The sequence below is a fragment of the Ceratotherium simum genome, chromosome 5 (genome assembly GCF_057802395.1).
Source record: "Ceratotherium simum simum isolate JZ-2026a chromosome 5, ASM5780239v1, whole genome shotgun sequence".
NCBI lineage: Eukaryota > Metazoa > Chordata > Mammalia > Perissodactyla > Rhinocerotidae > Ceratotherium > Ceratotherium simum.
This window is the reverse complement of record NC_141904.1, coordinates 89122626-89144989: the sequence shown is the minus strand read 5'-3', so window position 1 is coordinate 89144989 and position 22364 is coordinate 89122626. Positions and strand designations below refer to the sequence as shown.

The 22364-nt window shown below is 54.9% G+C and overlaps 1 protein-coding gene across 4 annotated transcripts in view; it reads left to right on the top strand.

Moving 5' to 3' along the window:
* Window positions 1–22364, top strand: part of FBLN2 (fibulin 2) — an 89099-nt gene that overhangs the window by 4371 nt on the left and 62364 nt on the right. For 3 of the 4 annotated variants that reach the window (XM_087431588.1, XM_087431589.1, XM_087431586.1), the window contains exon 1: window positions 6840–6949. The exons of the other annotated variant lie outside the window; for it this stretch is intronic. In XM_087431588.1, coding sequence (XP_087287714.1) covers window positions 6880–6949 — 70 coding nt within the window. In that variant the 5' untranslated portion in view covers window positions 6840–6879. Of the gene's footprint in view, window positions 1–6839; window positions 6950–22364 lie in introns of those variants that run through there. 4 annotated transcript variants of the gene reach the window in all.

Sequence of the window (22364 nt, the reverse complement as noted above, 5' to 3'; positions counted from 1 at the left end):
CCTGCCTTACCCACCTGCTTGTGAACATACTGACTTCTTCCTGGCACGGTATACACAAGTTTCTATCGTGATTAACATTAGATGGTAACAAAGTCACTTTTTGCTCAGTTTGGCATATGGACAAAAGAAAAACCCCACCCTCCCCCTCTCCCCCTTTTCCTGCCAGTGTGTTTCCTTCTGTGATTGGACTGCCTCCTCTTCCTGGGGTGGGCGCGGCAGCCTCCACACTCTCTCCTGAGCCTGTTTCCACAGGCTCCCCTGCCCCACCAGGAGCTTAGCGATAGGTCTAGATGCCAGGGGAAGTGCCCACTCTGGCATCCTGCAAGGCTCAGCTCCCAGCTCTGCCAGTCACAACTGTGCTCCCTTTGGGCCAGAGATCACCCCTCTGAGCCTCAGTTTCCGCCTCGGTAAAATAGTGTCGTAATCCCTGTTTCTCAGTGCTGTTGGAACGAGGACATGAGATCACTCATTCCTTCATTCAGCAGGTATTTGTGGAGCACCTGCTAGGTGCCTGTGACTGTCCTGGGGAGAAAGCAGTAACCAAGACAATGTCCTCTGCCCCCAGAGAGCTCGCTTTGTGGTGGGAGATACAGACGGGAGAGGATTGGATGCTCACTGTGATGCTGGCCGGGTGTTTGAGGAGGAGTGGGAAGCTGATCTGGACTGGAGTGGGCTGTTTTCTGTAGTGTCGGAGAAGCCCTGTGGAGCAATATGCGGGTGGAGTAGGACGTGTAGGCAGAGGGCACAGTAGGTGCAAATGATCGGGGGCAGCTGGAGGACAGGACCCCCATGCAAGGAGGGTGGTCAGGGGAGTGGGCTGGGCATGAGGGCCACAGAAGGGGTTTCGATTTTATTCTGGGTGTGATGAGGATTCAGTTTGGGGAGAGGTGAGTTCTGATTGAGATTTTCAAGGCCCCGCTGGCTGCTGTGGGGGAGCAGGCTAGGGGGAAGCAGCAGGCTGGGGCTAGAACTGGGCCTTGGGGAAGTGGGCAGGAGTGGAGCTGTGGCCTGCCTTTGGGAGGGTCGGGAATCCCGGCTGGGCACTGTTGGGAGCAGCCAGGGCGAGGCTTGTGGAGTTGGGGGTCCTGGATTAGCAGCCCCCTGAACTTCTGTGCCGGGACCGTGCGCCCAGGGCCCTGGGTTCTCCCTCACACACAGCGCTCACAGAAGCCTCTGGTGTGGGCCAGCCCCTGGTCCCTCCCGCGGCCATCCTGAGGCCCCAGGGATGCACACAGGCAGGTCTGAAATGCTTTGGTTAGAGCACAGAGGAGGAGAGCACAGAGGCGCAGAGAGCCAGGGAGGCATCCAGCCAAGCCTGGGGGTGGTCAGGGAGGGCTTCCTGGAGGTGATACTGGCACTGCGATGTGAAGGTAGAAAGGCGAGGGAGACATAGGGACAGGAGAAAACCCCGCTTCTCCTGGAGAGGTGGGTTAGAGGGGAGGTGGGAAGTAGGGCTGGGACGGCGGACTGGACCCCGACAACGGAGGACCTCAAATTCTGGTCCGAGGACAGGACCAGGGCAGGGGAGGGACATAGCCAGAGGGTTGAAGAGTCCCTCTGGCAGCCCAGGTGTGGAGGTGGGAATGGAGGGGGCAAGATGGCAGGGAAGAGACCAAAGAGGGTGACAGGGCAGGGAAACTGAGGCTCAGAGGGGCTTACTTGCCTACAGTCACACAGTGAGCGGGAAGGAAGTGCTGGGTGGGAGCCAGGTCATCCACCTCCAGTTCCTGCCCTGGGCAGCCCGCCCTGGATTATGGGGTACTGCTGGCACGCACTCCTGCACCACTAATTCACCTCCTTCAGCTGGTCCCTTCCTGGGGTCCCTCTGGGGTCAAGCCATGCGTCATTTTGCACCATTGTCCTCACAGTTGTTGGAATTTGGAAACATTGCAAAAATGCCCCTGTCTTCTCATATATGGAGATTGTTGCAAAGAAAGTGTTGGTTTGAGGAAAGGTTATTTCCTTCCTTGAGGGTGGGGAGCCTGGCTTTTTGAGGGGGGTGCTGTATTGTGGGCCGCCAGAGCGACCGCGCCCGAGTCACAGTGCTGGTGAGGGAGTGGTGCCGCCTGCCTGCCCAGGGCGTGGGGGGCGTTGAGAGCCTTGGCCTGGCCGAGAGGGGAGCACCTGCATGCCAGGGAGCGGGACAGCCGCAGGAGGCCTTTGCCTTCAAGCAGACCCTGCTGGCCTCAGGCCTTCTCACCTCTTACGGCCTCAGTTCTCCTCCTCTCTGAACTGGGGACAGCTCTCCTGGCTCTGCTGTCATTTCGTGCCCAGGAATGGCCTGAAATGTGGGAGGAGGGCTCTGAGGTGTGGGGTGACAGTGAGGTGAGGACCCAGCCAGGCCAGGGAAGTGGGGAGGGCACCCGTGTGCCCGCCGGGGCCTGAGTCACATGGCCCTGGGTAATGAGGGTTTTCTCTCCTAGCCTCAGCCTCTCCATCTGTGAAATGGCCTGGTGGTAGTGCCCACCTGGTAGCATTGGTGTGAAGACTGAAGAAGGTGTGGAAAGCCCCAGGCACGCTTTTGGCAAGTATCCGGTGCGTGGTTAACTTGTGTTAGCTAGGTTCCGCTGAGTCCCGTCGTTTTTCTCTTTTCTCATCACAGATGCCATCCTTGGCGTCGGGGCTAGCCCCGGGCCTCATGGTCGGGAGCACCAGTTCTTGATAAGCCTCCCGAGTTCTCCATTCCTCAGCCTGGCGCTCCCATGCTGGCCCTGAAGTCCCAGCCCAGTCTTTGATCACCAAGTGAGCTTTTGCTGATCCAGAAAATTCTATCCTTCTTAGAGTCTTCTCACAGTGAAAACACAACATTAAAAAATATTCTGGTAGAGAACTCTTGGGGCCCCTTAGAACGCCTCCCCAGCTCCCCAGGGGTCTATGGCCTGTAGTCTGGGTGATGGGGAGCTGGGGAAGGGATTTGAGCCAGAGAGTGCAGCCCGCTGAGGGTGCATGGGAGTGGCGGGAGTGGGGCCTGTATGGAGCAGGTCGGGGACCCCGAGGCTTGTCTTGACATGTGCCGAACCCTTGGAGGCACAACCATACCTTGACCCCTGACACACACTCTCTCACACACACACACACAGTCTCTCTCTCTCTCTCACACTCAAGAGTGCCGCTTGTCACTGCAGTTTCTAAGTCAACTTTCTGAGTCCTCGGGGGCTGAGATAGTAGCTGTCCTCCTGGTGGCTTGGTGCTGGCAGAGCACGTTGTCTGACCGTGGGCACCCCAGGGTCCCTGGCGGCTGTTGTCTGATTATGGGCTGATGAAGGCAGGCCCCATGGGGGCTTTATGCCCTTTCTTGGGGAAAAAGCCAGTGGGTGTTGGCTTCATCTTCTGATAATGTGACAATTAGCATAATACTGTCACGTTTTCTGCTGTATTGCCTGCCTCCTGTGCCTTTACATTATACTTAATATATTTTTAAAAATCCCTCCCCTGTTTTCCTTATACATCTTTTAAAACGAGACCTTTTATCACTAGATAGAAATCAAGATCACTTGCCCTAAATCAGCAATACCCATGAAAATAAAGATGACAACCACACAGCAGGACTAAATCCAGCCAGCTTCTGTTCCCCGCCTCAGTCAGCCATGAGCCATGCGTCCTGTCCCCTCTTTGTTAAAAAGGAAGGTTGGCAAGTGTCAGGGAGATGTCCACGGCACACCAGTGCTCCAAGGAGAGTTTTCTGCCATCGTGATTGGTTAAGAGAGAGTAAGGAGGACCTAATTACCCACGCGGGGCCTCTGACTCTTCTGCCTGTCCCTGAGGTCTGGCCTCGTTGTGCGTGGTTATCTCCAGCGCCTCTGGCTGGTCATCGCACACCTCGCGTCTTCTGGGGACCCCTTCCCGCTCTCTGGGCTTTCTTGGCATGTTTCCTGCTGGGTGGGGGCGGGCCTGTGAGGGGAGGCTGCAGCCCCTCCAGGAGGGATGTCTTCCCGGAGACCCAGTCCCTGGTTCTCAGGGAGTGGCTGGTCCCCGTTCTCATACAGGGGCTGGGGACATCCCCTACACGCCCCAGCTCTGTGCCCTTCCTGCCGCCTGTGCAGAGCCTTGGAGGGTGAAAGCAGCGCAGCCCAGGGCTCCCTGCAGCCTGGGGCTGTGCCAGGAGGGGCAGGCTGGGGCCTGGGGCCAGGGCTCCAGCGCTGAGGGAAGAGGGCGCTGGCGCTGGTGCTGGCGAGGTGAGGCTGGGTCCAGTCCGTGGGAGTGGTGGGGATCTAGGCCTGGCCACATGGAAAATGCCTTGTAAACTGTAAAGTGCAGTGCCCAGGTGAGCAGAGGCCGTTGATGTTACTTCTCATGGGTAATACCAATAACACCCACAGTAATGGTCGGTTGGGCTTTTAATTAGCCGCAGGAGTGAGGGAAAGTTTGCCCTGGTCCTCTTATCCTCCCCCCAGAATGTGTTTTCTTGAACTAAGTCCTGACCTTACCCTCTCACAAGTGAGAGAGACTAGTTTAATGGACTGCTGGGGATGGAAAGGATGTGGTGACATCAGCTGCCTGTCCCAGAAATGCCCCACTGTGACCCCAAGGCAGGACATGCCTGACCAAGGTACATGCCAGGACATGCCATTCCAAGGTACGCCCCCTCGGAATGGCTGTGGCTTCCTGTGCGTGGGGTTGGAGGAGTGACCCTTCCTCGGCTACAGACCCCAGGGGCTCTGATGGGGATGGAAGGCCGTCAGCACATGGCACTGAAGCCCACCTGTGACCTGCCTTGGTCCCTCACAGTGATTTCCCCTGCTTCTGGCTTCAGAAGGGGGCCTGTCCATTGCTGGAGGGGGTCTCCTTTCCTCGAGCTTCTCGATGTCTGAGGCCATTCAGGAGCGCGAGGGCCCCACCCATTGCCTGTGAAGAACTGGGGACCCACTGGCCCCAGGGAAAGCTGCAACTAGGGACTCCAATGCCACCAGGACTATCTCACACTCCATCTTTCTTCTGTTGCTGGTTTTCTCTGTGAGCCTTGTTGATTCTCTCAGAATGGCTTAAGTGTGCCCACGCTCAGCTTGGAGGCTTCCTAGCTCACAGTTTCTTCCACTAGAGATAGTCTGTGTTTTCTTTAAAAGTCCTGGGGAAGAGCTGTGATTGGCCCAGCTTGGGTAAAACGTTCACCCTGGGCCAGTCGGCTATGGCCAGGGGTTGGGGTCAGCTAGTCATGTATTGCAGTGGCCCCAGGGGCATGTCTCATGCCGTTCCCTGCGAGTGGGCATTGAGTGAAGTAGACTGTCGCCTGAAGAGTTATCCACTGCAGAGACAGAGGTTAGCAACTCCAGAAACTCGGAGTTCAAGTTCTTAAAGTCAAGTTAGTGACAGATAATACTCAGTTGCTATTCTTGCTTTCTCATCACGATTGTAAAGATATTTTTGGTTGCAGGTAATAGAAAGTACAACTTAAGCAAAAAAAGTCATGGAACTAACAAGAGCAGGGGTCTAGCTTCAGGTGTGGCTGTATCAGGGGCTCTACAGATACCGTGAGGACTGTGTCTCCATTTTCCACGTTGCGTTATTCTCGGGTGGGCTGTACCATGGGGCAGTCCGGGGGCCCAGTAGCTCCAGGCTACTCCCTTGAGCTCAGGAGCTTCAGTGTGGGCCTGTGTGACTGGGTCAAGTGACCGTCCCTGACCAGTCTCATTGGCCATCCTGTGGTCCACGTAGCCGAAGGTGAGAGAGGGTAGCTCCCCAGAGGAAAATTGGGGTTCTCTCACCAGGAGAATGGGGCACTGGTCCCCATAGCATCACCAGCCTGCTTTGTATAAACAGCCTGCACATTTCTTCCCTTGTCCCAATCTCACACGGCAGACTCGTCCCAAAGGGAATGTGAGAATGTTCTAGAATGAGTGAGAGCAGCTCTTCACTCTCTGGGGTGGTTCATGTTAAAATAGAGAGTTGGGGTGGTGGCTGTGGTTACCTCCAACCCAACCACACTTCCCCCAACTGGCAAGGATGCAGCAGAGGCTGTTATTCTCTGAGAGTTTGCTCTGAACGTCTTGTTTTTTCATCCTTCTTGTCTGTGAACCCTGAAGGTTCAGGAACTTTGTGTCCAGAGTACAGGGAGGTCAAAAGAGGCAAGTGTGAACTCTGAGGAAAGGTTTCCCAGAGGAGGGGATATTGAGCTGGATCTTTCGGGATGAGTAGGAGTTTGCTAAGCGGAAGAAGGGTGTGCCTGGCAGAGGGAACAGAGGAATGGGCAGACTTGAGGAGCTATGAAAGACTGAGGGTAGCTGGGGCCAGTGATTTTTCTATATTGAACATGGATTGAATGCCTGTTGTTGGCCAGACGTGGTGCTGGGGTCTTTACATCACCTCTCTGATCCTCCCAGTGTTGGTGAGGGGCTGCTGAGATGGGGCCCATGTGCAGATGAAAACATGGCTGCGCAGGGGTCACATGCTCCTAGTTGCCCAGCAGCTTAGGGGGTTCGAATTTGAACCCCGATCTCTGGGAGTCCAGAGCTTGATCCTGCCTATTGTCCCTCTCTGTTCTGGCAGTGACAGCTGTCAGCCTTGGGGGGGCCCTCGGGTTATGCCATAGCCTGGGCCAGACCCCGCTGTTTGCTGCACACTGGTTGCCCGGTTGGCAGCCCTGAGAAATTCCTGTTTCAGGGCTGTGCAAATAAATTGGGGCGCTGGCACGGCAAAGGCCTGAGGGAGTCACAGAGTTTGCCTGGCTGGTGCCTCCTTCCAGAGGCCTGAGGGAGCCTGGTCTGCTGGGGGCCAGCCCCGCCTGCCTGTCTCCACCATCTCCTATCTGCCCCTGTCTGTCTGTCTGCTTGACTTTCAGTCTCTGCTTCTCTCTGTGTCTGTCTGTCTGTTTTTGCCTGTCCCTGGCCCCCGCCGCCTAGAATTGTGAGCTAAGAGGAGGACACGAGAGATGAGGGCGTCTGGATGAAGGGCGGACATGCACCTATGGCCATTGTGGTGCTCAGCTTAGCTGCTGACTCACCAGCTACCCCAGGTGAGTTTTTCTCCATCCCTGAAGGCCCTTCTGGAGTGTGTTGGTGACACTCATTTATAACTCATCCCATGTTCTGTGTCAGCCCTGTGCTGGGCCATACAAATTAGTTGACTAATCCACTCATCTCCACCCACCTACCCACCCAAAGCATCTTGAGTGTCTGTGTGGGCCAGACCCTGGGTCAGGGCTGAGCGGGAGAGCAGGGTCCCAGCCTCAGAGTCACAGTCCAGTGAGGGAGACAGCGGGCAGACACGTCAGTATAAGGTCTCAGCTCCTAAGCGTGGGAAGGAACCTGCCAGCCCCGGCCCTGATGAGCATCTTGTCTGGCTGGAGGGGAGGAGGGGGGCCCTGAAATGCGCTGACAACACATGTGCCTGTCTGGGCGCCGCGTGAGCCTGAGTATGGTGATGTCGGCGGGGTGTCTGCGCCGAGGTGGATGGAGAAGTGTTGTTGCAGGAGTGGACGGGCCCTGCTGGCGCTGTGGACAAGGTGGGGGCAGGGATGTGGCCGAGGAGTGGAAAACAAGTCATGGAGGGAGGGAGGGGCAGCATGGTCCAGGCAGAGGGAGGGGAAATGGTCAGGAGCCTCGGGGAGCAATCACCTGCCGGCTGGGGCTGCAGAAGGGGTGGGACCCACCAGGGAGGGCGGCCAGTGCATGTGTGCGTGCACACACACCCTGGCAGTGTCCCACGCTCACACCTATACAGACTCATACACGCCTGCACGCACGTTGCATGCACATACCCACTCACATACACATTTATAGTTCACATGCACACTCACACCTCATACACGCATACACACTTAAAACACACCTTGCACACACTCCACACTCACATACACACACTTATGTTTCACAGGCACACTGATGCATTCACACGCCCAAACTCCCATACACACACACAGTGCCACACTCACGCATACCTGCACACTTCCTCACTCACGTGTGTACACATGTCTCATGGAAAGCACTCTTGGTCTTGAGTCTTCCCTTGAAAATACCTCTTGTATCCAAAGGAGAAGGAAGAAGGAAAGCAAGAGACTATCCGCCTGAACCCGAGATGGGTGAGAACGGGTCCAGGCCGCCCCGGGGACTCCTCTCACTCCCTGGAGCAGTTTGGCCTCTGCTGGGTTTCTGAGCATAGGTGGACCCTGCACTGGACCTCTGGACTCAACTCCAGGGGCTGGAGGAGGGTGAGAAGGGGCCGGGCCAAAGTTTGGGAGGCTCTGGTGGAGGGGTGGACCCCAAAGTTTGTCTTCCGCTGGCCTGCCTACAATTGCAGCTTTGTGTGCCTCTGCGGGAGGCATTAAATCCCCCTGAGGCCAGTTTATTCTCTGGAGGGGGAATGATGAGCCTGTTCTCGGGGCCTGCGAGGGAGGGCCTCCCACAGGTGGCTTGTAGATGGTCCTCTTCCCCAGGAGAAGCTTACTTTCTGCAGACCTTTTAATCACAAAGTGTCAAATTTTATTGAATACTTTTTCCAGTATCTAGTGAGATAATCACATAGAATTTTTCTTTTAGTGAATCGTATTGATTTTTTTTTAAATGGTTGTATTTTTTTTGTGTGTGTGAGGAAGATCAGCCCTGAGCTAACATCCATGCCAATCCTCCTCTTTTTTTTTGCTGAGGAACACTGGCCCTGAGCTAATATCCGTGTCCATCTTCCTCCACTTTATGTGGGACGCTGCCACAGCATGGCCTGACAAGCGGTGTGTTGGTGCGCGCCCAGGACCCGAACCCGGGCCGCCAGCAGTGGAGTGTGCGCACTTAACTGCTATGCCACGGGGCTGGCCCCCGTATTGATTTTTTAATATTGAGCCACCCTTGCATTCCTGAGGTAACCCTACTTGGGCACAATCTATTATTATCCCTGTAATATGCTGCTGGATTCAATTTTCTGATGTTTTATTTAGGACTTGGCAGCTAGGTTCATAAGTGAAACTGGCCTGGGCTTCTCTCTTCTTGTCATTTCCGAATCTGCTTTTGGTATCAGGATTTTCCTAGTCTTATAAAATGAGAGAAGGCACCTTTCTTTTTCTAGGCTCTGGAACAATTTTTTTAATAGGGTGGAAATTGTTGTCAGCTCTGACTGTGCCGTGTCTTGGGGTAGCCTCTGTAGGGAGTTTTTTGTTTACTCTCGTAGCACCCTGTGAGGAAAACACGATGCTTCTCATTTAACAGACGGTGAAAATGAGGCTCAGAGAGCCAGTGTGTCTGGTCTGTGCTCAGACAGCGGGAGGCGGCTCGGCCAGGCTGTGAATGCAGGCCAGTCTGACTCCACGGCCGGTGCTTTTCGTGCTCTTCACAGTCAGGAATTGTCTGAGGTGCTGGCCCATAGGAGAACCGTTGGCCTTGTTCTGGGTTTTTCCAGTGGGGCTGGGAAGAGCATTGATCGAGGGTCAAGAGAACTTTCCTAGTCTACTCACCCATCCAGTGGCCCATCTGTCTGTGTACCCTCCCACCATCCATGCATCCACTTGTCTGCTGATCCCTTACCTGCCCAGTCATTCAGCCACCCCTCAGTCATTCGTCCCCATGCTTTTGTACCCGCCCATTAACCCACCTTCCTGTCAATCCATCCTGCATCTTCTCACCCATCTCCCCATCCACCTGCCTGGCCCTCCGTCAGACATTTATCCACATGCTGGTTACTCACCCATCCACTGACCCACCTTCCCGTCCGTCTGTCATCCGTCTACCTACCCATTTGTCCATGATGTGTCCACCAGCCATCTGCTCACCCACCCATCTCTTCATCAACCGTCAGTCTGTATACCAGTTCACTTCCACGTCTACTAATCCACCTTCCCGTCCGTCTACCCGCTCATCAACCAGCCACCCACCCACCCACCGTCCATCCGTCCATCCATTATCCACCCACCCTGGGGCTTAGTCTTAAAGTAGGGGTTGGGATTTGGGTGTGCAGAGATTCAGAAGGGAGGGCACCCTGGTTTGGGATAATGATATGAGCAAAGATGAGGGGCTGGGAACCAGAGTTTTCGGTTTATCAAAGATTGGGTGCATGGAGGGCAACAGAGGGAAATGGGTTTGGAAAGATGGGTGGGGACTAGATGGTGATGGGCGTTGGATGCTACCTTTAGAAGTTTTTACTTTATCCTCGGGCCAGGCGTCTTCAACCAGGGGTCCATGAGTGAGCTCCAGGGACCCTGTGAGACCCCTAAAATGATACACAACAGTTTTTGACATATGCCCACATATCTGTTAAAACTCTTGGTTGCAAGTGACAGAAGACCTGGTCCAAGTTAGCTTAAGCAAAGTGGGTTCATATCATTGCATAGTTCAGCTTTTCATTTAGCTTCAGGCATGGCTGGATCCAGGTTCTCAGCAGCTATCACTGTGACTCTATTTATCTTTTTTCTGTCCCTTGGCTTTTCTTTTTTTGAGTTGGTTCCAGCCTCAGACAGTCTCCATCTTATGACAAGATGGCTTCAGGGATCTTTGATGTTAAATCATTCTCATGTCTGATACAGTGGGGAAGAGAGAAGCCGTTTGCCCAAAATGTCACCTGAATTGGGTCTCATGGGCCCAGATTGGCCTGGTTTGCATCCCTGAGTAAGGCGTTGTTGTGAGAGGAATAGGAAGCACTGGTTGGAGTGACACTGGAGTGGTGTGGACCCCGGAATGAAATCCAGGGGCTGTTCTGGGCAGGAGAGTGAGTGTGTGATGGGTGGTCAGAAACTGCCGTATGCCCACTGCTGAGCTTTGTCCGTGTGGTCCTTTTTGGGAGGACGGGGTGGCTTATCCATAGCTCTTCTCAGATTCTCAGAGGGGCCAGAGGTGGTAGGGAACCATGCAGGGCTTTGAGCAGGGCTGGGAGGAGAGCAGATCAGAGACCTCCCTGGTGGGCAGGACCACTGGCAGGCTGGACAGAGGGTGCCTCGGGATCTCACAGAGAGGGAGCGGTCAAGGGTGTGCCACCGTCCCTCTGGGCCGGGCAGAGGGCAGGGGACGCCAGGTGGGGAGAGCGTGAGCTCAGCCTTGGCTGCGGGCAGGCCTGTTGCTCATCTCTCCTCCCGAGGAATGTTTCCTCTTTCCAGAGTCGTGACTTGTGGGGAAGGAAATCTCAGCTCCCTCCTGGTGCCAAAAGCAACATTTTCTTTTCTCACAGGTTGATTCTAAGTCACAGACATTCATCTTTGTAATTTTTCACCTGTGTGTGTTGGTAATGAGCTTAGCGATCATATACGCATGGTCAGCGCTAACCCGGGGTGTAAGGAGCTTTTTATTCGTTTTTTTTCTTTTTTAGGGAGGAGAGGGAAGGGAGGGGAAGAAACCTGGCTGCTCCACTTGAAGGATGATCTTTCCCAGTGTTTTCATGAGCTCACCCTCTGAGGTCCCCGGGGGCTGATGAGTGTGCGAGGACATGGGGCTCCTGGCACCCTCACTGCTTGTCACACCCTGCACCCAGGGTTAGCTCAGAGACCCGCTGTCCCCCTGCTCCTCGAGGATCTTGGGCCACCCCACCTGTGCCCTCAGCCCTGCTGGCTCCCCGCTGGCCTGCACCCGCTCAGGCTCTCCCAGACCCTCGGCCCCTCTCCAGACCCTCGGCCCTAGCCCTTTCCTTCACGGCCAGACTTGTCTGCATACGGTGCCATCGGTTATTAAGACTTTTGCCCACGAGGAAATGAAGGAAAATATGACTTTAAAGATGGAAGCCAAACTTGATCACTTTCCTTTTGGTAATTTGTGTCTATTTTTCACATCCTTCCCCTCCTTTCCTTTTCTTCTGCCAACACCCTCTCTGGCCTGTGTTTCCTTTTTCTGGACTACTATAATTGGCTTTTTTTCTTTTCTTTAAAAAGTCTCTTTTATTGTGAAAAAGCACACGTGTGAAAAATTACATGAAAGTCAGTGTGCACTTGAACAGACCCTCGAGTAACCACTGCCTGGTGGCTCAAGAGGGCACGCCCACCCAGGAGCTTCCTCCTGTCTCCGTTCTCCCCCCACTAGCCCCCCACCGCTAGACATTTATGGGGGCCACTCCCATTGGGCTTTCTGATTCTGCCTCCTACGTCGGCATTGCCTAAATGATGTTGTTTAGGTTTCACCTGGTTTTGGACTTTCGGTGGCTGGAATCTTCCTCAGACTTCTAGAAAAGGGTGTCTGCAGTCCCTTCTTGAGTTCCCAGTGTGCTATGACCTAATGGTGGCCCCAGCACCCTGCTGGAACAATGTCCACTAGATGTCCTGGATGCTTTGCCAAGCGAGTTCCCTGGGGCACTGATTGTGGGTGACTGACCTTTCTCCTCTTTGGAGCTTCTCTCTTTCGTTGATTTTCATTTCCCTTCCCCCACCTTTTCTCCTCTTGCTCCTCACCTCCTCCCTTTGTTCCCTGAGAGCCAGCCACAATGTGTCAGCCTGGTTCCTGCCTCGCGGCCTTTGCACACGCTGTGACCGCTGCCTGGGATGCCATTCCCCAGATCTTTGCATGGCCACCACATTTTTTTGTGTGTGTGTGTGAGGTTAGCCCTGAGCTACCATCTGATGCTGATCTTCCTGTTTTTGCTGAGGAAGATTGGCCCTGGGCTAACACCTGTGCCCACCTTCATCTACTTTATATGGGACACCGCCACAGCGTGGCTTGACACGTGGCGTGTCGGTGTGTGCCCGGGATCCTAACCTGCGAACCCCGGGCCACTGAAGCGGAGCGCGCACACTTAACTGCTATGCCACCAGGCCGGCCCCTATGGCCACCACATTTTTGCCGGGCAAGTCTCAGCTGAAGTGTTACCCTCTATGTGAGGCCTGCTCTGACCAGCCTTGCCAAACGAGTCCCCGGTCTCTCTCCTTCACACTGCTCTTATGATCTTCTTGTTGGTTTGTTCCTTGTCTCTTCCCTCCACCGGAAGGTTGGCCACATGAGGGCAGGACCTGGGTTGGTCCTGGTCACTGCCCCATTCCAGTACCTGTAATAGGGGCGGGCAGGTAGTAGGTGTGTGATGAGTATCTGCAAACTGAACGACTCTGGCTATCCTCCCTTAGCCAGACAGGCCTGGGTTCAGATCCCTGTGCCTCCTTTTACTGGTGATGTGACCTTGGGCAGATCATTTACCCTGTCTGGGCCTGAGTTTCCTTATCTGTAGAGTATGGCTAAATAAAATAAACATCTCTGGAAACTCTCAGCCCAGTGTTTGGCATTGTGTTGGCACTGAGCAAGTGATAGTTAAATATGAACCTGATCAACAGCTAAAGTTCCTCCCAACATTTTGTGCCAAGAACAAGTTTATTTTTCCCAGTGAACTGGATGACTTCCTCTTATCAGACAAGGAGCGCCGGGTCATCCTCGAATTTCCCTTTTGGACTTGGCTGCCAGGAAGCGTACTACTAAGGGGAAGTCTAAGGAGCAGCCCTTGTTTCCTGTTGGGTCTTCAGTGCAATTCTTTCCTTTCCTCTCTCTGCTCTTTGATTATTCACTTTTGGCTCCACAGTGCATGTTTTATTACTTTTTATTGTGGTAAAACCACACATAACATAAAATTGACCATCTTAGCCATTTTTAAGTGTACAGGTCAGTGGCATTAAGTACATTCATCTTGTGCATCCCTCTCCAGAACTTTTTTATCTTGAAAAACTGAAACTCTGTCCCCATTAAACAACACCTTCCCATTCCCAGTCCCCTAGCCCCTGGCAGCCATCATTCTACTTTCTGTCTCTATGAATCTGACTACTCTAGATATATAAGTGGAATCATACAGTGTCTGTCTTTTTGTGCTGGCTTATTTCAGTTAGCATAATGCCCTCCAGGTTCATCCATGTTGTAGCAGGTGCCAGAACTTCCTTCCTTTTTAGGGTTGAATAGTATTCCACTGTATGGATAGACCCATTTTGTTCATCTGTTTATCTGTTGGTGGACACTTGGTTTGTTTCCACCTCCTTTTGGCTACTGTGAATAATGCTGCTATGAACACAGGTGTGCACACACTATTTTCAGTACATTACTGTCTCACCTTTCTGAGCCTGGGGTGATCCCAGGCTAAATTATAAATTAAAGATAGGTTTTTAGACAGTTTCTAGGACCAAACCGTCTTATCCACTTTTGCCTTGTGTGTGTTTGTGTGTGTGGCAGACACAGTGGCCACTGTTGGCGCCCCATCTGGTTCTCCCTCACCTGGAGGTGCACTCATCCCCCAGCTGTCCCAGGTGTTGGCTGTTAATGGCTCACACCTGTGCCCTTCTCCAGCTGCTAGCCCTTGGCTGATGAGAGTCAGCTCCCCCCACATGCCTGGAGGTAATCCTCCCCCTTCGCCCCACCTCGGTTCTTGACCAGTGACTGACTGATGTCCCTGTAAGTGGGGTGAGCCCTGGGGTGCCAGTCACGCTGCAGGGCTCCCCACAGGGTCAGGCTGGTGCTGGGCTGCAGCCAGGAGCACGTCTTTGTCCTGCTTCGTCCTCTCCTCTGTCCTGCTCCCCTCTTTCCCTTCTCCTGAGAGTTGTCCCCCAGTAAACCATGTACACAAGAACCCATCTCAGGCTCTGCTTCTGGGGGTCCCGGTCTGAGACGGTCTGGAACTCCTCTCTTCCCTCCTGTGGTGTGTGGCTTGTGTGGCCGTGGGGATGGAGTCTGATATGGTTGGCATGCCAAGGCCTGCTAGGCCACGTGGGAAGGAGTGGGCTCCTGGGAAGGGGCAAAATTCTCAGTGTCCGCTACTTAGAGGAGAGGCAGGTCCTAACCCAGGAAACCAGGGAGCAGGAACTCCCCTTGCCCTGGGCCTCTCTTTTTTGGGTGTGGACAAAAGAGGCCCAGGGCCCAGGAGGATAGAGAAGAGCAGGGAGCCCAGTGAGGCCAACAGAGAGCGAGCTGGAGAGTGAGCGTGGATCCACCGTCAGGCCCTACCTTCCGGTTTCCCTAGAGAAGTTAGGAATCCAGGTTTGGTGTAAAATGTTCTGATTTTAAATGTTATAATGTTAAATTACTTATAAATTAATAACATTGCAGTGTTATAATATCAGCAACTAATTTCAAAAACACCCCATGGACCCCACCCACACATGGTCTATGGGCAGACGGCCCAGTGACTGGTTTGTGCGCCCTCTGGTTGGATTGGGGGCAGGGGGCAGCCGTCGGGGCAGACGTCTGGGAGGAGTTGGGGACCCTGCTGCCTTCAGAGGGCCTGCTGGCAGGCCCGATGATCCTGACTCCTCATGGGTTTGTAACTGGTATGTCTGCAAGTGTCTCATATGTTTATCTCCCTCTGTCATCCCCAGCTGTTTGAAAGTCCCAGTGTTTTGATATAGTTGCTTCTTGTTTAAAAGAGAGATCCCCTGCAAATATTTAAGAAGTTTTCAAGCCATCCTGGCACCAGCCTGAGACTTTCTTCTTATCTAGAGTTGCCCAGTAAAAATGTAGGGTGCCCTACATTGTGAAATTGGGATTTTAATAAACGACGAATAAGTATGTCCCAGATATTGCACAGGACATACTTATACTAAACTATTATGAATTGCTTATCTGAAATTTCACTGTAGTGGCTCATCTTGTATTTTCATTTGCTGGCTCTGGCATGCCCACTCTTGTCAGAATCAGGATCAGAGAACTGGAGAAGGGAAGAATTTCCATACCTTGTGACTTGATGTTATGTAAGGCCAAACCCCACTTTTGATAATGTCAGCATTCCCCAGGGCCATCTGGGGGGACCTGTGTGGCCTTGCGAGTCCGGAGGGTTTCCATCTAGGGCCTGCTGTGGATTGGTGCTGCGGTTAACTGATCAGAGGCCTTGTCCCCTTACTGTGGGGACAGATACAGACTGTGTGTCTGTATCTGGAGGGGAGCAGCAGTGAGGGCAGCTGAGGTGTGAGCAGTGTCCTGGGGCACGTCTGACTGGTGTGCCAGACCTCCCTCGCCCACCCTGCCCCCCACCGACGCCCTGTGGTGGGGGCTGTGGGAGAGTGCGCTTGCTCAGCCACCTGTCTCTGCGGATGCTCCCTGGGAGGAGACCCTTACTGAGTGTGCTGCCCTCCCCAACAAATGCCCTGTCCTGCTCATGTTCAGGTTATGGCCCTGAGAACCTGACCCCAGGCTGCGGTAGAATCCCTGCTGCCCCCACCCACAGCAGGGGGCTGATGAACACAGACCAAAGCTGTGCCGGCCCAGACTGTGCCCTGCCCCCGCCAGGAGCCAGCTCCAGCCCTCCAGCCCGGGTGTCAGAGACGACCCCCATGCGGCTGGACGCACCCCCAGAGGCTGCGTGTCGGTGGCTCCCCGTCCTTCATTCCCACCCAAAAGCGGATTATCTTTGTGGCTCTTCATTATGGAGAGTCGCAAACCTGAAGAAAGGAGACAAGAAGGGACACCCATCACCTAGATTTCATAGTGTTGACATTTTGTCACAGTGCCTTTGACTGTTTTTCTTGCTAAAGTACGTTAGAGCATATTATGGACATGACGATATCGGAAGTATTAATCTTTAAAAATGCCAGCATTTGGCAGCCGTCACACCTCACAGAATGCCTAGCTATTCCTCGATGGCGTCTGGTCCTCAGTCCATCCCCAGGGTCCCTCAATTAGCGCAGGTTTCTTTCTCAGCCGGTTGGTTCACACCCGGGTCCCCTCAGGATCCCACACGCGTTGGGTTGTTGTGTTTTAACCTAGAGCAGCCTGTCCTCTCTGCATTTTCCCTATGTGCTGAAGGGGGGCATTTGTCCTGTAGAATGTCCCACTTCTGGACGCTCTGCTTTTAGCTGCTGACTTAAGTTCCAGTGGTTCTGGTTACCAGTTGCTGTACAGCCAGCTTCGCCAAAGCTTGGTGCTGAGAGCAATAGTGGCCGCGTAATTTGTTCAGGAATTTAGGCGGGCTTGGTCAGGCCCTTTTCCAGCAGTACATGGCATCGGCTGGGGACATCGGCGGTATTCACCTGGCCTGCAGGCTGATGGAGGCGTCCAGAATGGACTCACCCACAGCCTGGTGCTGTGATCGGGAGGAGTGGACGTCTGGGCTCGAGTCCCCGGTCTCTGGCAGGGAGTCACAGGCCTTCCCAGTGGCCCAGTGCTGGCGGAGACCTAGGGGAAGCTGCCCTGCCTCTAGAGGGGGCTCAGCGTCCCTGCCAGTCCCCTCTGGGAGCAGTTGCAGTTCTGAGGCTCATTGCTTAGGCGTGGTCACAGGCTCATCCCTCAGCCAATCGCAGTGAAGAGGAGGATGAGCGTTACGGATTGGCCGAGTGTGGTCATGTGCCGCCCCCGAGCTGGGCTCACACCCCCTGACCCTCCTGGAGGCTGGTGGGGTTCCTGCTTGTAGAGAGGCCCACTTAGGACGCAGGCTTCTTTTTGTTTTTGCAGCTAGACCTCGAGAGCTAAGAGCTGAGTTAATTATGGTCCTCAGCTAGTACCACACTGTTATCTTGGGTCTCTGCGGGGTCTCGCTCTTATTTTATTGGCCAGTTTATTCCCCTATCTTTGCTCCCCACACCATTCCACTTCCCCACTATGGGCAGACGTCCAGTTCTGTTGGGTTTGTATCTGTTTCCCTGTGTTTTGCAGATGGCATATTTTACCTTGGGTGTGTGCATTTATACTTCACAAATGGTGTTGGGCTCTATCTTGTTCTGTTTCTTTCCTTTTTCACCTAGTGTCTGTTTTTAGGTCCATCCTTGTTGCTCTTTGTACACGGAATCGTTGACTTGGAGTTCTGTGGGGTCCTCATGGGGGTGTGTCTGTCAAGCCCCGGCAGGAAACAGGGGACCCCTCCCAGGGTTTACTGGAGGAGTGGTTAGTGAGAGACCTGGAAGAGAGGTGTGGGCAGGGTTAGCTGACCGTACAGGGGTACAGGGCGTGGGGCAACTCTCAGAGGGTGGGTGGGTAGGGAGCCCTTAGGGCCCTGGGCCTGGAGGGGTGGGGGAGGGGCAGCTCTCAGAACCCAGCAGGGTCACTCACGGGCTGTTGCCTTGGTGGGGGTGGGGGGACAGTCACCACCAAACCCTGCCTCGAAGGAAGGAGGGAGGGAGCGGGGGGAATAAACACCCCAATCTCTCTCTCCCATCCTCTCATCTCCTGCCAGTGGCTGCCATTAGAGGATGCAGGAGCCCAGGGGCTGCAGTTTGAGGAGGTCAGCCTGTTGGGTGCAGAGCAGGGTGGAGATGGGCGGAGAGCAGACGTGGGACAGGTAACTGGCATACTGGCCTGCACCTGCCGTCCCCTCCTACCAGCAGACGAATTCCCCGTTGGCCCCGTGGCTGTGTGACCTGGGTGTCTCTGGATAGCTCCCGGGCACGAGAGCTCGGCGCTCATCTGCCACGCGTGTGGGCCACTCTGCACAGCGCCCGCTCTGGTGGTCACTCAGGCCAGCGGGCACTATAACAGTGATAATCCAGCTCAGCCAGTCCGACGGGTGTGGGGCAGAGCCACGGGGGTTTTGTTTTGCGTCTCTCTGGTCTCTGGTGAGCTCCTGCTTTGGGAGTGTGCACCCCTGTGACCCTGCCCGCGGGCACTGGGCAGCCTGGCTGCAGGGTCGTTGTCGGCTGACCGCAGTCTGGCTCTGGGGCTCCCCTGCGGGGAGGTCAGGCGCCCTTCCTTAGCCCCTCCCCTCACGGCTCCTCTTTTCAGCTTGCGGGTGGGGTCCCCTTCTGCAGAAGCCGGACCTTTGGGGGCTGCTTGCTGTGGAGGCTGTGGGAAAATAGCAGTTGGAGCCCCCGGAGGGGCGTGTTGGAATCTGAGAAGCAGCGATATAGAGATGGTGCCCTCCTGCTTCTCACTTCTGTGTTTCCAGCCCTGCTTGCTTGTCTCCAGGGACAGGGAGCTCACGCCCTCCCCCGGCAGCCTGGTTGTCCCTGACCCTGAGAGAGCTTTCCCCACGTGGAGCTGAGATCTATGCCCTGAACCCCACATGCACGCCGTGGGCCCAGGACCCATCAGAGCAGCTGTGGAGGTGTGCCAGGGTCCCCTGAGGCTGCTCCTTTCCAGGTGAGCCTCCTCCCCACTGGGCCACCTCCTCTGGACACATCCCAGCCGGTCCCATCCCCCTCATGGGTGGGCACACACCCTCTAGACAGCACCGTGCTCTGAGCAGCACGCAGGGGGCCCCAGACTTCCGTTCTCCCAGCTGGAGACCAGAGTGGGAATGCCCGTGGGGTTCCCAGTTCCGAAGTGAGCCGGGGGACCCTGAGTTCAGGCACACCCAGCCATGTGTGAGTGAGCAGAGAGGCCACATAGGCCTTGTGGGAGCAGGAGCCCATACGCCGTGTGACATCTCAGAGTGGCCAGGGCACAGTGGTTTTCAAGAGGAGTCAGAAACCTGAATTTTCATGTGAACGTTTCCAATTTGTAAATGCTAGTAATTAATTTAAAACTAAAAACCCACTGTGCGCAACAAACAAAACACACTCGTGGGCTGGATAGCACCTGTGGGCTCGCAGCCATGACTTAAGGTGTGGTAGAGCCCCTCCAATGTATACAGATGCACAGCCGAGGCTCACAGAGGGCAGGGCCTTGCTCAGGGTTGCACAGCAAATGAGGAGCACACAAAGTCAGGGTCTGATGTTTGCTGTCATCCCTCTGGGCCTGGGATGGGGGTGATGGGCGAACCTGAGATCCAGAATCACCTGAGTGTGGGCAACACGTGACTCTGGGAGCTCTAAGGGCCGGGCCACCCTGGGGGCGGTGGGGGTGAGCAGAACTAGGGGCCAACTTTTGGAGAATGCCAGGTGGGTGTGGCAGGGCTGGATGGGGACAGAGTCCCTCTGGTAGAAGCCTGCCAGCCTGTGGCAGGAATATTTGCCTCTCGGAGTGCATTATTCCTGTGAGTGTGGGATGGGCGGAAAGGCAGATGGAAGGTGGGAGGAAGGTTTAGGTCTCGGTCTGCAAAGGTTTCCTTTCTTAAATGACACTGTTGAGAGTGGATTGAGGGCCTTGGTACCCCCCGCCCCACCTCCAAGCAGAGGGTCACTGACATTGTCACTGGGATCACAGGCCCGGTTCTCTCAGCGGCTGATTCCTAATTGCGGTCACTTTATGGAGCCCTCTGCCCTGCTGAGGTGGCTTCTCAGCTTGGGGGAATGTGTGGGTCCAGTCGGTTGGAGTCCAGGGACAACCGCAGCCTCTGAGCCTGGCGCAGGCACCTGTTCCTGGTGGCGTCCTTACCATCTTCACTTGGGTGATCCCTGGGCTTCTCAGACTCGGCATGGCTCAGCCGGGGCTGCGTGTCTGCCCGCAGGCCCCTGGCCCTCCTTCCACAGCCTTCCCTGCCTCTGGAAGCCACAGCTCTGTCCTTCCAGGTGCTTGGGCCAAAACCTTGGCTCGTCCCAGACTCTTCTCCTGTCACACTCCATCCAGTCCATCAGCAAATCCTGTCCATTCTACCTGCAAAATAACTCCCCTTCTGCCGTCCTCTCCTGCCTTCTGACACTTACTGCCCTAGCCGTCTCTTGCTCCACTCCCTGGTCTCCCTCCTCCAGCCTAGCTCCCTTGTTCTCAACACAGCAGCCAGACAAATTCCTTTAAGTCTAGAGTCCTGTTAGGTCATTCCGGGCGCCAGGGCTTCCAGCGGCCCTCACGACAGCCAGAAGCCCTGCTTGATCTGGCTGTTTTCATACTCACCCTTGCTCACAGGCTCAGTTATGGTGGCCCTCTGCTGTTCCTCACCCCCCTCCTACTGATCATGCCTCAGGCCCTTTGCATGTGCTGTTCCTGCCCCTGACATACTTTGCCTCCAGATATTCAGATGGCTGTCTCCATTGCTTCACTCAGGTCTGAGCTCAAATGCCACTTTTTTAGAGGCCTTGCTTGACCACCCTTGTAAAATAGGCTCTCCCACATCCCTAGTCACTTCCTGTTCCATTTCCGTGCTTTCATTCATTTATTTCTTCATTGTTCTTATTGCTGCCTGGCATACGGTAATCTGCTGAATGGCCGTGGGTTTATACTGGCCTCCCCCCACTAGTGAGTCGGGCGCTGCCAGGATGGCCAGAAGGCTTGTTTTACCTGCTGATAAACCCCCGTTCTAGGGTGCCCGGCCCACAGGCCTGTTCACGTAGTTCTGGTTGACCGGCCAGTAGAGGCAGAAGGTTTCCTGTTCTGCGGGACGCTGGTCACTCTGTCACTGCCCCGGACACGGGGCCACGGGGCCTTGCGCTCCAGCTGTGCTGTCCTGCTCTTGCCCTGGGCTCAGCCGGGAGGCAGCAGCCCAGGCTGCTTCCTCTAGAAACAGCAGGGGCTCTGCTCTGCTTCCCTTTTCCTCTTTTTCATCAGAAACTTTTAAGAGTGATTATATTTTTTAGGTTTGAAATGACAAACACTTAAAACACTAGAGATGTCGCTTCATTGTCATTTTTCCCCCTTTTTTTTTTTTGGTGAGGTGATTAGTCCTGAGCTAACACTTGTTGCCAGTCTTCTTCTACCTTATGTGGGACGCCACCACAGCATGACTTGTAAGCAGTGTGGGGGTCCACGCCCAGGATCTGGACCTGCGAACTCCAGGCTGCCAAAGTGGAGCGCAGGAACTTAACCACTACGCTGGCCTCCAGGCTGGCCTCTTTTTTTTCTCCTTTTTAAAAAAAGCAGACAGTTTTAGCAAAGTGCGTGCAAACAATAGCCCGGCATGGGGGCTCCGCCCAGGGCTGGCAGCAGGGTGCTGCGGGTGGGGTGTGTGGGGGTCCGCTGCTCTCAGATCAGACTGGCCTGCAGAGAAAGGGCAGGAGTGGAGTTGGGGAGGGCAGAGTGGGTGGGAGGGGAGCCTGAAGCTGGGGGCAGAGAGAGTGGAGAGCTGTTCACAGGGGAGAGCAGACAGGACTTGGGGTGTGGGGGGGTGTTGGGGACAGTGGGTGTCCAGCACAGTTCTGGAAATGGTGGTCACATTTGCTGAGGCAGCTGAGGAGGTTGTCAGGAGCCTCCCCTTGGGCTAAGCTTGCAGTCCAGGGGCTCTGTTGGGGGATCCTGAGCCCTGGGGTCTGAGGGCCAGGTGGGGGACTTGGCTGGCCATGCCAAGGCCTGGAGGCGGCTTGTTCCTGCCCAGCATCCACCTGACCACGTCCTCTGGCTGGCAGCCACAGGCCTCTGGCTGGGGGTCGAGCTGGGTTTTTGGGGAAGAGAAATTGTTTGGGTGGTCGTGTGTGTGTGTGCACGCGATGGGACTGCGTGTGCAAGACTGCCCGTGGTGTCCTGGCATGTGGGTGAGACAGTATATGTAACTGTGGAGGACTGTGCGGGGTGTGTGAATGACTGCGGTGCTTGTCACTGAGGGCTGGAGAGACCCAGAGTGCCCCAGGCATGCTGGACATGTGCCTTGGTGAGTGAGTGTGACTGAGTGAGAGTGCAGGCATGAGTGTGTGGGTGTGAGAGTGTGTGTGTGTGTGTGTTTGGGACTGTGGGCAGGAGGGTCCCACCCAGAGGGTAGGTGTCAGAAGGCAGACGAGGGTGGGGGTCAGCGGCCCTGAGTGGGACCATGTTGGCGACTCTGTCAATACCTGT